This window comes from Triticum urartu, chromosome 3A, assembly GCF_056163025.1.
Source record: "Triticum urartu cultivar PI428250 chromosome 3A, HENAU_Tu73, whole genome shotgun sequence".
Lineage (NCBI taxonomy): Eukaryota > Viridiplantae > Streptophyta > Magnoliopsida > Poales > Poaceae > Triticum > Triticum urartu.
The window spans coordinates 28368439-28384919 of record NC_141875.1 but is presented as its reverse complement, the minus strand read 5'-3'; the positions used below and the strand labels follow the sequence as shown (position 1 = coordinate 28384919).

The 16481-nt window shown below is 49.7% G+C and overlaps 2 protein-coding genes across 2 annotated transcripts; both read left to right on the top strand.

The window, feature by feature from the left end:
* Nucleotides 1-467: 467 nt before the first annotated feature.
* On the top strand, nt 468-5610 carry LOC147978155 (uncharacterized). Its single transcript, XM_087514658.1, has 2 exons — nt 468-2001; nt 5519-5610. Exons 1-2 carry the CDS (start codon nt 468-470, stop codon nt 5608-5610), a joined length of 1626 nt encoding a protein of 541 aa, XP_087370784.1.
* An 8844-nt stretch (nt 5611-14454) lies between these two features.
* LOC125546537 (lysine--tRNA ligase-like) lies at nt 14455-15991 on the top strand. Its single transcript, XM_087514657.1, has 2 exons — nt 14455-14912; nt 14950-15991. The coding sequence occupies exons 1-2, from the start codon at nt 14455-14457 to the stop codon at nt 15989-15991; spliced, it is 1500 nt and encodes a 499-aa protein (XP_087370783.1).
* Nucleotides 15992-16481: the final 490 nt, after the last annotated feature.

Below are 16481 nucleotides of genomic sequence, written 5' to 3'. Positions count from 1 at the left end.
CGGATTCCGGGCAGGTGCGGGACCACCTGCTCTTGCGTGGTTTCATGGATGGCTATCGGTGGCAAGGTGATGAAGATGACTATGAAGTCGTCCATGGGGGCCGGGCAAGAAATGAGGAAGGGTAACAAGACAAGTACCACCGCGGCGAGGGTGGGCGAGAAGACGAAGAATCTCCAGGACATGATCACGACGGTGATGCTGTACACAGTCATCATGTAGAAGATGTCGTACATGATGATGTGGAAGATCAAGACGAAGGGCATGATTATGAAGATGAAGATGCCGGAGCAGACGACGATGGAGGCTGGGTGCAGGACCCTTATATTCAAGAGCTGCTTCTCAAGCAGACGGATAACGCAAGAGCTGCCGCCCGAGAGAAAGCCAAGCTGGATCAACTGGAGATAGACGCGGTTACTCCATTGTATGAAGGATGCAGGCCCGAGGGTACCCGCCTGAAAGTAACGCTCATGGCTCTGGAGATGAAGGTAAAACACAAAATGACCGACGCATGCTTCGACGAGAACATGTCATTCTGGCACGAACGTCTTCCCAAGGGGAACAAGTGCCCGACCAGTTTCGAGGAGGTGAAGAAAATCGTGTGTCCTCTGGATTTACGGCACGTGAAATACCATGTGTGCATGAACAATTGTATCATTTGTCGGGACGAGCACGCGGAGTCTACCATATGTCCGGTGTGCGGCGTCACTCGATACAAGAAGAGGAAGAAAGCTCCTCGAAAATCCGTGTGGTACTTTCCGATCACTCCTCGTCAGCAGCGGTATTTCATGGACCCTAAGGTAGCAAAGCTCCTGCGTTGGCACGCGGATATGGAGGAGAAGAAGCGGGAAGATGACGGAAATGATCCGGAGATAAATAAAAAAGACAAGATGTTGAGTCACCCTAACGATGCGAGCCAGTTGCAAGCGTTGAACTTTGAATACCCAGAATTTGGGAAGGATCCAAGGAACATCGTGCTGGGTGCGAGCACCGATGGAGTCAATCCGTTTGGCAGCCAGAGAAGCACACATAGCACCTGGCCTGTGTTTGTGTGGATGTACAACCTTCCCCCCTGGTTGTGCATGAAGAGGAAGTACATTCACATGAATATGCTAATTGAAGGGCCGAAACAACCTGGGAACGACATCAATATGTATCTGGGGCTGCTGAAGGAGGAGCTAGACACGCTATGGAAAACGCCAGCCAATACGTGGGACGCCGCAGAGAAAGAATATTTCCCTATGAGAGCCGCACTGCTCACGACGGTGCACGACTATCTCGGTTACGGATATCTCGCGGGGCAGGTAGTCCACGGATTTTCTGGATGCGTAAGGTGCATGGATGACACAACGTATCGCCAGCTAGATAGAGATCCCGGGTCTTCGAAAACCGTGTTCATGGGACATCGAAGGTGGCTTCGCGACGATGACCCATGGAGGAAACACAAGGATCTGTTCGATGGTGAAACCGAACCCCGAAAACGCCCGTGTACGAGGAGCCGCGAGGAAATAGACGAGCTGTTGAAAAATTGGAAAGACTGCCCACTGCCGGGAAAGAAGCAAAAGGCGCCAGAGCCGGGAAAGAAGCGAAAGGCGCCAGAGCCGCTGCTGAAGGTATGGAAAACGAGGTCTATTTTCTGGGACTTGCCGTACTGGAAGATCCACCGTGTGCCTCACAGCCTTGATGTCCTGCATATCACGAAGAACGTGTGCGAGAGTCTGCTTGGTACCCTACTCAACATACTAGAGAGGACCAAAGATGGGCCGAAAGCAAGGGCAGACTTGAAATCAATGGGCATCAGGCAGGAGCTTCACGCTAATGATGATGATGATGATGATGATGATGATGATGATGATGATGAGGCGAAGCAGGACACAGAAAGTCGTGGCAAAGGCAAAAAGGCCAAGAAGACCGGAAATGACTACCCTCCCGCGTGCTTCACTCTAAGTCAGGAGGAGATCGAGCAGTTTTTCACCTGCCTCCTAGGAGTAAAACTTCCTTACGGTTATGCGGGGAAGATAAGCAGATACCTAGACCCAGCGAAGCAGAAGTTCAGCGGGATGAAGTCTCACGACTGTCACGTGCTGATGACGCAGATACTTCCAATTGCAATCCGTGGGATCATGGATGCGCACGTCCGTGAAACGCTATTTGGCCTATGCAACATTTTCGACGTCATCTCTCGGAAGTCGATTGGCATGAGGCAACTCAGAAGGCTACAGGAAGAGATCGTGGTGATACTATGCGAGCTTGAGATGTACTTCCCGCCCGCATTCTTCGACGTTATGGTGCATCTGCTGGTCCATATCGTGGAGCATATCATCCAACTCGGGCCGACGTTCCTGCACAGCATGATGCCGTTCGAAAGGATGAATGGTGTCATCAAAGGATACATTCGCAACATGTCACGTCCAGAGGGAAGTATAGCCAGGGGCTTTCTGACCGAAGAGTGCATCTCCTACTGCACGAATTATCTAGGAATCGAGAACCCCATTGGTCTGCCCGTCAACAGGCACCTCGGCAGGCTCGCTGGATGGGGTCACCGTGAGGGTCGCCGCAAAATGCATGTCGACTTCGAGGGTCGACTCGCCTACTTTGGAAGAGAAAACCTAGTCGCGCTACAACACATAGACGTGGTTGATCCTTGGGTGGTAGAGCACAAAACCTTTATTGAGAAGACGTACAATGACCGAGGCCAACAGAGGACGGACGGAGATATACTCAAAGAGCACAACTCATGTTTCACGCGTTGGTTCAAGCAGAAGCTTCTGTCGTACCCTTTACATGAAGATTCTTCCACGGAAGAACAACTCATATTCGCCTTGTCACTGGGCGCCGAGCACAACTTGATGACCTATGAGGCGTACGATATGAACGGCTACACATTCTACACCGAGGACAAGGACATGAAGAGCGATGGTTATCAGAACTCCGGGGTAACGATGGAATCCTACACCGGTAACGACAAGGACAGATACTACGGAAGGATCGAGGAGATCTGGGAGCTGAGCTACGCTGGAGAGAAGGTCCCGATGTTCCGTGTCAGATGGGCCAAGAGCGTCCTAAAAGAATACCGGTATTTCACCACCATGGTTATACCCGAAGCCAAATCCAAGACCGCGGGCACAAACGTCACCGCGAAAAATGAGCCATGGGTACTGGCTTCCCAAGTGGACCAATGCTTCTTCATTACCGACCCGTCAAAGCCCAGTCGTGTTGTCGTGAGGAGAGGCAAAAGGAAGATCATCGGAATGGATGGAGTAGCCAATGAGCAAGACTTCGACAAGTACGGCGACCCGAAGATCGAACATGACGACGACGATGAAGTAGCAGCACACACCACAAGAAGAAGCAGGACCACCCTACCTAAAGGACGTCCGTTCCACAGAAGAACTCCATTTGCGAAAAAGAAGGGCAAGAAGATTGTGAACAGATAGCTAGCTAAGATCGATTATATTTAAATCGTAGTCTTCATTTCTCGATTGTATTTCATGGGCACTTTTTGATACCATGAATATTTTTAAATTTCATGGGCACTTTTTGAATTCATGAGAACACTTGATCTCGATCCCCCTCCATCTCGATCTCGATTCCCCCTCCATCTCGATCCCACCCGCACCCTCCCCCGCTAGCACCACCGCCGCCGATGACCCACCGCAACCCTCCCCCGCTCCACCGCCGCCGATGAGCACCCGGCCCCCCGCACCCTCCCCCGCTCCACCGCCGCCAACGGGCACCCCCCGCACCCTCCCCCGCTCCACCGCCGCCGCCAATGATATTTTCAAGTAACAAATTTGAACATATTTTTTAAAAAATTATTACTGTTTTTATAAAAAAATATTACTGTTATGATTTAAACAAGTTTCAACATATTTAAACACAAATAAATATCAAAAACAGCATTTAAAATGCATAAAAAAATATTGGGGAGCCTGGGAATCAAAACCCAGGACCTCCTGGTGTGTGCTGCGTGCTGACCAGTCGGGCTAGTGGATGGGTTCTGTTGTAGATAGGGTTAGGCTGTAGATATGGTTAGTGGGCTAGATTAAAACAAAATTCTAATGGCGCACCGAGGGGAGGTGCGCCATTCGAATAGTCATACTTATGGCGCACGGCTGGGTGGTGTGCCATTAGAACCCTCCCCCTAGCTATCCTCCCTCTCCCTCACCAGATCCCCTTCGACCCTCTCTCCCTCGCCACCAGATCCACCCGCGCGCTACCCCGACCCACGACGCCGCCGCCCCGACCCTCGCCGGACTCCACCCCCGTCGCCCCCGTGCCCCCGCGCCCCCACCCCCTGCCCCGACCCTCGCCGGACTCCTCCTCACCGTTTGCGCCTTCTTCCACCTCCGGCCACCGCGGCCTCACCGTCTGTGGAGGTATCTGCTCGACGGATGCGCTCCTCGACGGCGGCGCGAGCCTCCCCGCGCGGCTGCTGCTCATCGACGACGGTTAGTCTCTGTCCCTCCCTCCCTCTCTCCCCCCGCTCATCCCCATGCCCCCACGGGGCGGCGACCTAGGGTTAGGAGCAGGAGCTCGCCGCCGCCGCCCCGTCGTGCCGCTGCTGCTGCTTCTTGCGGCCGCCTTTCTCGCGTGCTCGTCCGCGGACGCCGGGCCCCACGTGCTCGTGCGTTGCCGCCGCCGCCGTCACGCGGCTGCTGCTTCTTGTTGTCAGGTTGCTGCCATAACTTCAATTCCTGCCATGCTTATCTTCAATTAACCATAGGGTTCCTAAGGTTTCTCAGATAGAGATATAAGTAATGGCCATTTATAGATAGATGCATGCAAATCACATGTTGTTAAGATTTCCATACATGTAGCTACCATTTGGTCATACAAATTGGTGCTCCTGCATATTGTTTTTGGTCCTTATAAATTGTTCAGTAGTGTTCCTGGAGGATGACTAAGGAATTAGTGCTCTGTTATGATTTCTTGATAGAATTGTCGAACTACTGTCCTATGTATTAGTACTGATTATTTGGGTCCTTATCCTTGCTTCAAAGGATGCTGGTAGGTAAATCGGTGGCCTTATTAACCATGCTATGCCATTGTTAGCTGTATTAGTACTGATTATTTGGTTAGCTGTAGTAGGAGAGTGCCTGCTGATTAGTGTTTATTTGCTTTTTTTGGCGCTTAATTGGTTATTTGTCTGAAGTAGTGTTAGTTCTGATCATGATTGTTGTGCTTATGGCTTTAGAAAATGATAAACTATTTGAATCTGATAGGCAGGTGTCCTTTTAGATTTTGTTGGTAAATCTGTTTTATTCAATGGTTATTGACAGTAGATTATCATTCCTATTTTAGGAAGGTCTATTCCTGCAATATCATTGTTACCTTTTATTTGGAATACTACTTCTAGGACTTGCTCCAGATTTTAGGATTTCTTTTCTTTTAGGATTTATTTTCTTCTAGGACTAGGTTTTTATTATTTTTCTGTTGTGATTGTTTTTTGAGCTCTTTCTTTTTCATTTCCTACTATCCTTATCCTAATTATCTTAAATTGTTATGATGTGTGTAACAGGATTAGATCTTGGATTTGCTAGTGGACTTTGGGAGTTTCTTAGCCAGCTTGGTGACTCCATATTTTTCACTATTTCAGCAAGACTTTTGTAAGCATTAAACTTTCAGCACTACATTTCTATCTTATGTGTACATCTGTTTGCTTCCAATTGCTATATATGTATTGTTATTACTAAAAATGATGAAGCTCCTGTCAATTGCTATACATATATATGTGTATGATGATCCTCCTTTCCCGCAGTAGTATAACTAGGATATAAAGCACATTGAACTAACAATCTTGTATGGTGCCTAAACTACAATGATTCAGGAACATCAGATGACTCAAGGGTTGCAGTACATGGAATGCATTTGCAAATGCAGCCAAAACCTGACATATACCAAAAAAGATTGTTATATTCCTCCCTGGTACAATAAATAATAAACTAAAATAGTTCCTGGTACAAAAATAATAAACTATACATAGTTAATTTCTTCTCTTCAGCAACTTTCTGAATGACCCTAATTGTCACTGACAATATCTGGACAGATTGAAAACAATTTAACTTCAGTACTTCAAGTAATTTGCATGAAAGATTTTTGAAGTCCAACTTCTGAATCCAGAATTTGATTAGTTCCATAAATTTGTATGACCACAGATTTAGAAAATTTTCAGAGATTTGTATGACCAAAGATACAGTTCAGATTTGATTAGTTCCATAAATTTGTATGACCAAATATATATTTCAGATTTGTATAGTTTCAGAGATTTGTATGACCAAAGATACAGTTCAGATTTGAATTGTTTCAGAAATTGGCATGACCAAAGATGCTATTGTATATAAATGGGCTGCTGTAGAACTGTTCTTCATCTTTACAGTGCTGTTGTATAGAAATATGCTGAATTTTCTGCTCTGATTGTTGCTCAAAGAAATTAAGCAAAAAATGGGGTCCTGGGAGACGCCGCTGCTGCTTGAGGCCCTTGAGAGGCCCTTCGTGTCGTGATGATTTTGCAGGTACCCCGAGAGGCCCTTGAGTTTGCCGGAATGTCGATTAACTTCCGTTTCGGCAAATTCGGGTACTCCATATGTCCTATTTTCAGCAAAGGTCATGCTGAAATTTTCCGTGAATTTTAGCATGACTTTATTAAGTAGGATCAAGTGCCCCTTTATTCTTGCTGTATTAAACCATAGGTGGCAATAGAGCCAAGTGATTAGTGCCAAGTGATTAGGCCCAACCTAGGGTGCCTCGGCATCGATAAACCCTAAATGATGAAAACTTAACTTGGCTGCCCCGGATGCCTCGGTGTCGATGAGAACCTAAATGATGTACGCTTAGGCTTTTAGGGTGCCTCGGCATCGACAAACCCTAAATGATGAAAGCTTAGGCTTTTAGGGTGCCTCGGTGTCGACAAACCCTAAATGATGAGACCATGATCTTGTTCCTTGACAATAACCAACTTTTTGACCAATTTTTTTCCTATTTAGAGCGAAACATGGCCCACAACGATGAGGCCGGTGGTTTGGGCGGCAAGCAATTCTGGGAGCTGTCCCAGGAGATGGAGGAACAACCTCACCGCTATGAGGACGCCGCGGAAGACACCGATCCTAATTACACAACCCCTAGTGGCGTCGGGGATGACACCACTGATGGTGCCGCCGAGGATGCCACCACGGATGATGGCGGCGCACACACAGATGGCAGCCAACCGAAGAAGCAAAGGAAGGACCGGCGCCCGAATGCGCTCCGCACCGTCAAGGAGGAATTCACTCAAGTGGATTCCGACGGGAATCCAACGGAGCCCAAACATATAGTCAAGGGGTACTCGGTTCAGCTCGGGTGCATTCTCCGAAGCACCGTATCGATCAACACCGAGAACCTTAGGCATAAGGACCGAGGGAATTTGCGCAACCTCCTCTTCACGAAGCTGCACGAACGATACAAGTTCCCCGCCGAATTTGAAAACACACGCCTCTCAGGGAATAAAGTGAACAGTGCCTCCCTCACAAAGATGAGCACGGCCCTGTCTACTTGGAAAAGCGCGGTGAAGAGAATGATTGATAAAGGTGATAGTTATGAGAAGATCAAGGCAAAATATCCTTTGATGAGTGAAGATGAGTACAAGGAGTTCAAGATCAAGTGCGAGAGCAGTGCAACCTCCGAATCAAGTCAGTGGGGGAAAGAAATGCGGGAGTTGAACTTAGGGGAACACAAACTCGGTCCCGGCGGTTACAGAGTGGCGGAGCCTTTATGGGACAAGGAGGACGCGGAGCGTGCCGAGCAAGGCCTACCGCCCCGCTTCGAGAAATACAGCGGTGACAAGCAGACCAGGAACTATGTCAGGGCCCGGTACAAGGAGGACTCGATAACAAAGGAGCTTACCACGGATCCGAAGACCAGGGCGCTTGAGCTTCTTCTGGTAAGGAATACACCCCCGCGTAATTAGCTCCATATGGTTGCACTCTAATTAATCCCCAATATTTCTAAATGGTTCACGTTCCTTTCGCAGGACACTGAAAGCAGTAGCGCGGGGTCGTCTAAGAGCTCCCCTTTCGACACCCCTTTAAATAGGGCGCTGAACGTAATGAAAAACAAGGATAAGCTCACTAAGCCGACGTCAGCTGGTCGTGTGGCCGGCAATGGCTTGTCCACAAAATGGGGGTCATACTATACCGCTGGTGTGCGGAAGGAGAAAAAGACCAGCTCGGAAAGCTAGACGCGCGAGGTTGAATAACTCAAGGCACAAGTGGCGTGGATTCCGGAGCTTGTCCAAGAGCAAGTGCAACAACAACTTGGAACGACGCTCAACGCCATGGTGCCTACGTTGATTCATGGGCTGACGGCGTGGATTGCGGGCGGCCAACAGGGGCCTCCCCGGTTCCCAGCTTCACGGCCAGCAACTCGCACAGCGCGCAGGCGGCTCCATTGGTGTCTCCGGCGACGCCATTGGTGTCTCCGGCGGCGGCGCCATTGGTGTCTCCGGCGGAGGCGGTATTCGTGTCTCCGGCGCCGGCACGGGCATTGGAGCTTAATGCACCCGGGTATACGCCGGCCAACACCTCGCCAGCAAGTGCCCCCTCCGTCAGTTGCACGCCCGCCGTTGGCGGTGCCTCGACATTAGCCGTGCTCGACGGCATCACGGTAACTAAGCGTCTCGGCCGATGACTTCATCTCCTTGCCTTTGACTGGGCGTCCCTGATGCCCTGTACATGTTTTCGCAGGGCACCACCAACGTTCCTTGCACTCTTCTGCACTTCGTGGGCACCGAGTTGGTCGATGTCGCCAAGGGCAGAATCGTTCAACCGGGCAACCCCACGTTCCACGGTAATCCGATGCAACCCACAATCTATAGGGTTGAAGTGGTTCGGGTGCTGCCAGGCTGCGACGAGCTGTTACCTCCGATTCGACCCGCTGGGGCCGACGAAGAAGATGAGATGACCCTCAGCACCTGCGTAAACTGGCCCCTACTTTGGCCGAAGAGCCAGATTCGTTTGGGGGGGGACACCACCCCACAGACAAGACCGCCGGTCGTGCCGGCGCCAAGCCATGGCAAGAACGCCGCAAACGCTACCGGACCTGCCGGACATCCCTATGGCACAGGATCCGGACAGCCCTATGGCACAGGATCCGGACGGCGACGACAACGACGACGGTACATTTACCAAAGTTGATAAGTACTTTGCCGAACATGGGTACGCTGGCGAGTTCTGCGGGCCTCTTTCTCAAGAACTCAACCAAGACGACCGCGATCTAGCTAGTACGGCGGAGAAATCCAATTGCAACAGGCGTCGTCTGGCGTTCAGTTCTCAGGACATGCCTCCAGCTCCCGCCTTCACCGAGCTTCAGATAGCTGAGGTGCGAAATATTATCAGCCCCAACATGCTCAAGAAGGCGGTCTGTTAGCAGAACTCGGTCCCATTACAGGAGATCAAGAAGAAGGGACGGAAACAGAAGACTAACAAGGGCGCCGGTGCGAGCCAGCCGGCACCGAGTTTGATCCGTGCTCAGGACGGGCCACCTTCACCTAAGGATATCTCGAGGAGGGTGCATGTGGCGGGTAGGGCGATGCTACCGCCAAATATGCTGAATGCTGCAACCGGTGCTATGCGGAGTCTGCACGACAGTTTTCTTTCTTTGGACAAGCAGCGTCTCAGAGAGAAGGATGTGGCATACCCGGTTTTCGTGGCCAAGGTGCCAGAGGGCAAGGGCTTTGTGGATGGCGACATCGGGGGTCCTGTGGTTTGATGACATCTTTGCTATGTTTAACCTTCATCCGCTGCACTACACCTTCGTTCGGCTATTTTCGCTGAGTATGGAGATGCGGATCATTAGAGACAAGACCCCGGACATCGTGATAGTCGACCCCTTCTACATGCGTGCCAAGCACTTGAGCAGTGCTGGGGACCGCCAAGTTGCGAGTTCACACCTCGAAGGCGTCATTCTGGCAAACCCAGATAAGGATAACTTCCTTGTGGCTTACTTTCCCAAGTAAGTCATCCCTTAACCGCCCCGTAACATATGATTTCTTAGATTTCGATCGTTCTTTTTTTTCTAACATTCCGTGTTCTGTGCAGTGACACACATTGCACACTCATTCTCTTAAGCCCGAAATATTCCATGGCCACGTATTTAGACCCGAACCGTAACTCCAAGATAGACTACACAAATGTCAAGAAAGTTCTTGATGATGTTCTCCCCGCCTACGCCAAATCTGGAGGCACCTTCACCAGGGAAGTTCGTAAGTACGGCAAGCACATGTTCTCACACAATACGAAGTTCTGCTGCGTCAAGCAGCCGCCTGGCGGTCAGAAGGATGCCTACTACGCCCTCCATCACATGCGGGCGATCGTAAGGGACCATCATCAACTTCTGCTACCAGATAATCTCAAAGATTGGGCCGCGAGCTTGTCGGCAGTCCAGAATGCGGACCTCAGACAAGAATTCTTTCGCATCCAGTCGGAGTTTGCGGACATCATCCATCAAGATGTCCTTCATACCTCGGGGCAGTTCTTCCTCAGATATCAACCGTCCAACAGTGAGATAGATGAAATGCTACAAATGCAGGGTGACAACGACCGCGATTTCATGACCATCACGACAGACGGCAGCTTCATCCACGTTCCTGTCCGATGAGTCGAGTCGAAAGTAGTGATGTGTAGTTCTGAAACATTGATTGGCTCATGTTGTAATTATACTTTAATGAATTCGTATGTCTCTTTGGTTTGGACAGTCGTTCAACTTAGATGTAATCAATGCTATTTATTAGTAGGACCATGAATCGTGCTATTAATGTCTTCCTTTTCTCTTCCGATCCTTTTGTTACATATTGCTTATGTATTGTCTGTTGTTTGGCTTGTGCATAGAGATGCCGTCGTATGTCGTGTACAAGGGTAAGGTTCCCGGAGTCTACGACGACTGGGAGGAGTGTCGGAGACAGGTTCACCATTTCAGCGGTAACAGTTACAAAGGGTACACCACTAGGGCGGAGGCCGAATGTAGATACGCCCGCTATCTAGAGGGAGAGAGGAGGGAGCGTTGGAGGAACCGGATGAAGACCAGTTTGATCGCGATGATGCTCATCGTGATGACCACAGCTCTCTTCTATGTGATGGTAGTTTAGATGATCGATATCGACTTGTAATGTGAAGGCAAACTCGATACTCGCGGTCTTGAGACTTGTAATGTTTTATCTTTGTTCGGTCTTTTGAATTCGGAGACTAAGATGATATATTGTATTTGGAGACTAATCTTCTATTGTATTTGATGAATCTGATGTTGCTGTGTGCTGCTGTCTATATTCTGTCCAATAATATATTTTGTAACATGTGCAAAAATCAGAAAAGCAAAAATAAATAAAACCTAATATTCATACTAATGGCGCACCACACAAGACACTAATGGCGCACTGTGATCGTCACACTAATGGCGCATTAACTGCTGGTGCGCCATTAAAATGCCAAAGCACATGGGTACATATGGCCCCCTGGAAGGCATTCTAATGGCGCACTGCAGGCTATACTAATGGCGCACTACGTGGTGCGATATTAGAACACCAGATACTAATGGCGCACCGGTGGTGCGCCATTAGAATTTAATTCTAATGGCGTGATGCCAGTGGCGCACCGGTAGTGCGCCATTAGAAGGCAAATTCGGTGCGCCACTAGCATGCCTTTTCCTAGTAGTGTAGTGATTAGTGGGGCTTACTGGACAGAAAGAGAATAGTATGATTCCCAGTTTGATCAGAAAAGAAGTAGAAGATCAATATGTTAGTTGAGGTACAGTATGAGGTACACCGCCGTGAGCGCCGCCATGAGCTCCAGCGCCTCACCGGAGCTGCAGCAGGTGTACTGTCGCGGGCGAGCATGCCGATGAGACGACGAAGTCCACTGCAGCAGTTTTACTGTCTACCTCAAATCAACAAAATCAAAAGGAATTTTGAAATGATTTGATTCTACATAATCAACTTCCATGGATCAAATGCATATAGTATAATCTAATGTTATTTGCGAAACCTTTTGAACTACCAACTACTAAGTTGCATCCAAGCACGAAATATAATTTCAGGCAGAAGCTCACCTCGACAGTAGATTGGAACTTCCTTGATAGTTTCGGTTCCATGTAGTTGGGCCGAACTTCAATCAAAAGTTTGTTCAACCCCTCCCAAGGCTTTATTGGAGTTGTAAGGTACTATAGAGGTAAAATGAGCATGACTATCTCCATAAACAAACAATAACGTAAATAGAGCAAGGAAACAGCACATACTGTACTGTTGTGTTCAGTATATGGTGCTTCCATCTTTTGTTCAAATCTTCTACAGCCCCATACTGCATCACGGATACAAAAGGGTGAGAACTAAGAAGACAAACAGAACCATTAGGGGCCTAGATAAAATGTTGTTTGCTGCTAATCTCACTTTCAAAATCATTATTAGCACTTAACAAAACAAAACATATCAGAATTTCCTAACAAATAAAAAGCTATAGTTCACACTCTGTTTCTCTTTCAGAAATTACAAAGTATCATGTGAATGCCCAAGATAAGACATTATACATGCTATACTAAAAGTAAGATGGCATCAAACGAACTATGAATCCATTTATGATCTGACCAACACAGGGGAAAGAAACAACAGCTACCTGAATGATCGCCCAGACGGCGGCCGCGAGGGGCACCCAGTTAGACAATGGCACGACCCAGCACTCAACGAACCACGCGAAGAGGCCGAGCAGGATTAATTTTCTTGGAAGATACTGACTTGTCAAAAGTCAGATGCCATGACCAGATCTTGCCATCTTCAGATACCGATGCTAGATATGTCATGGTCCCTTAATACATGTTCTGGTTCGACTCTATATCAAGAAATTATTGAGTGTGAAGATTGCACATGTGCGAAATCCTGAGATTGTTTGCCAATGTTAAGAATAGGGAAAAAATAAAGAACAGAAATAATTCACCCGCCCTCCAGAAGATCAGGTCGACGCCGTTATGCTGCATGAGCGACAGTAGCGCGTGCCGCACCGTCTGGAGCAGATCCCGCCGTCCCGCTCCCACATTTTCTTTATATGGGTAGGGATGGTTCAGAACATTTTTCTCGAATACGCATGAGCATGCGTATCATATATTAAAGAAGAAGCAGCAAAGAAGACGGATAGAATGCCTTTCGGCCATTACAATGCCAATCACAGGAATTAGCATCCACATCCACCAAACACACCCACCACGCGTACTACAATACTTGCTTCACCTAGGCCAACCTCATGCCGATGGCGATTGGGCAAGCCACAGAGCAACCGAGCCGCGTCACAACCGCTGCCGAAGACCTCTACAACAAGACCAAAACTCGCGACCAACACAGACCAACGTACTCAACCCATTGCGCCAAGAAGAAGTCAGCAAGTGGACGGCAGGGCCTGGACGGACCTAGAGACGGCATCAAGGGATGGTTCAGAACATTCAGAGGGGCCATTCCCACAGACGATTTTGATTTCCTCAGAGCGATGATTAACCTAGCCAGCTAGTCATTTTCAGGCTTGGGAATAAAGCTTCAGAAAATCTCAAGGTTCCGTGATTCGAAGGTTATGTTCTCAACACAGATTTGCATCGGTTTTTAGGAGATTCACATCAGATTTCAAACTAAGAATCTCATAGGTCCTCCCCATGCTGAGCACAACACTACTCATTCACATCAGAATTCAAACTAAGAATCTCATAGGTCATCCCCACGCTGAGCAGAGCACTACTCACCAGTGACGAGATCGAACGCAGATGGAGGCGCAGGAGAGGGAGCACGGAGATCCCAACCAGGAGCACGACCCTCCTTCCGAGTCCCCTCCCGGACGATGAGCAGCGAGACAGAGAAACACGGGCAGAGGTCCGTGCTGCTGCTGCAGACGAGGCCGAGGTCGGAGGCGGTGACGTCATCTGTCAGGGGTGGAGAACCTCTCTCCCGTTGCGGCCCCCCTTCCGCTGCCGTACTCGAGGAAGAAAGGGAGAGGCGGAGGGCTAGAAATAGGCTAGGGCAGGGGAAATGGGAGGAGCAGACGAGAGAAATGGCTGAGACGGCGGCGGCGGCTTTGGAGGTTGCGTGCGAGAGCTGATGTGACGATGTGGGGCGAAAGAAAAGTAGAAGTTACCTTCCATGGGAAGGAAGGGATCCATCGCTAGTTTTATTATACTTCGCCACAGTAAAGACGGGGATGAGCGATGCCGATGGGAGCCTGATGGAATTTTTTTTACACTTCGCCACAGTAAAGACGGGGATGAGCGATGCCGATGGGAGCCTGATGGATCCATTTTTTTGTCGTACATGCGAACGCGCGAGGAGGCGCCTTTGATGCGCACGTTAATGTTTTGGATATAAATAAACCGACGAGAACACGAAATCGGTGCTAGGTCAACAAAGTCTCCGCTCTGCTTTTCCCCAACTACGGTACGGGAGAGAGTTTTGCACCGCACGCCATGGCAGACGACGGCATGGATCCCACCCAATACTACCACAACAAGCTCGGCGCGCTCGCCGCGCAGAAGGCCGCCGGCGTCAACCCCTACCTGCACGCCTTCCAGCCCACCGTCTCCGTCGCCGACTACGTCCACAGGTACAGGGGCCTGGCCGACGGGAAGAAGCTGGTCGACGTCACCGAGTCCCTGGCCGGGAGGATCATGAGCAAGAGGACGTCGTCCTCCAGCCTCCTCTTCTACGACCTCCACCGCGGCGGCGCCAAGGTCCAGGTCATGGCAGACTCCGGGAACTCGGAGCTGGAGACTCCCGAGGAATTCTCCGCTTTCCACTCTGGCGTGAAGCTTGGCGATGTGGTCGACGTGCGTGGGTTCCCTGGTAAAAGCAACCGAGGCGAGCTCAGCATATTCCCTGCACAGTTTGTCGTGCTCTCGCCCTGCCTGCACATGCTGCCGCGGCAGCCTAATAGGCACCGGCATGCCCAGGAACATGTAGAGCTACGCCCTCAAGGACCAGGAGACACGGTACCGCCAACAATACCTCGATCTCATGGTGAACCCTGAGGTGAGGTCCGTCTTCACGGCGCGAGCCAGAGTCGTCTCCTTCATCCGGAGCTTCCTTGACAAGCGTGGGTTTTTGGAGGTGGACACCCCGATGATGAACGTGGTTGCCGGTGGCGCCGCCGCCAGGCCGTTCGTCACGCACCACAACGACCTGAACATGAAGTTGTACATGCGCATCGCGCCAGAGCTCTACCTGAAGCAGCTCGTCGTCGGCGGACTGGACCGCGTGTACGAGATCGGGAGGCAGTTCAGGAACGAAGGCATCGACACGACGCACAACCCCGAGTTCACGACGTGCGAGTTCTACATGGCCTATGCGGACTACAACGACCTGATGGAGCTCACGGAGGAGATGCTGGGCGGCATGGTGAAGGAGCTCATGGGCGGCTACAAGGTACAGTGCCACGCCAACGGCGCCGACAAGCCGCCTATCGAGATCGATTTTACTCCTCCGTTCGCGCAGATCAACATGATCAAGGGACTGGAGGATATACCGGAGGAGGATCTGTCGACCGATGATGCCAACGAGTACTTGATGGAGGCTTGTGCCAGGTACGACATTACGTGCCCGCTTCCACACACGACGGCACGGCTGCTGGACACGCTTGTCGGGCACTTCCTGGAGGAGACATGCGTGAACCCGACGTTCATCATCAATCATCCGGTGATCATGAGCCCACTCGCAAAGTCACACAGGGACGAAGCCCGGCCTGGACTGACTGAAAGGTTTGAGCTGTTCATCAACAAGCATGAGGTGTGCAACGCCTACACGGAGCTGAATGACCCCGTCGTGCAGAGGGAGCGGTTTGAGGAGCAGCTCAGGGATCATCAGGACGGTGACGATGAAGCGATGGCCATGGACGAAACCTTCTGCACTGCCTTTGAGTATGGCCTGCCGCCGACCGGAGGCTGGGGTCTGGGGATTGATCGCCTTCCTGTTCCTGGCCATGAAGCCTCAAGACAGCTAGCTGTTTGAAAAGATGAAATTCTTGTCCTATGAAAGAAACAAAATGGAATTTAAGTTATGGACAGTAATTGCCCATTGTCAATAAGGTTTCCTAGTTCTGTGCTTTACAAATAGTTAATTTCTGTACTTCGAGAAATAACAAACAATGTTAACTAGCTCTATGTTATTTTAATGGACAGTAACTGCCATTGTCAATATGGTTTTCTATTTCATTGAGTTGCTATAAGCCTATAACTAACCTCATGTTCATGTAATATGTTTTGGTGTTTTTTTCTTCTGAAAAAGAGGACAACTCCGGTCCCAGAATCCCACATACGACAAGATGTTTCTGCTCCAAACGGTAGAGCAGAAACATCTGCACTCGCCGGCCGAAGCAGATGCGAGCGAACTTAAAAAACTCCGCTCCCCAGGTAGGTAAGTTGCCGTGATTTGGTACAGAATCTTTTGTTCAAAAGAAATCTCATTGCATCCAACAAAGCTTTGCGATGTGTTGGTCCAA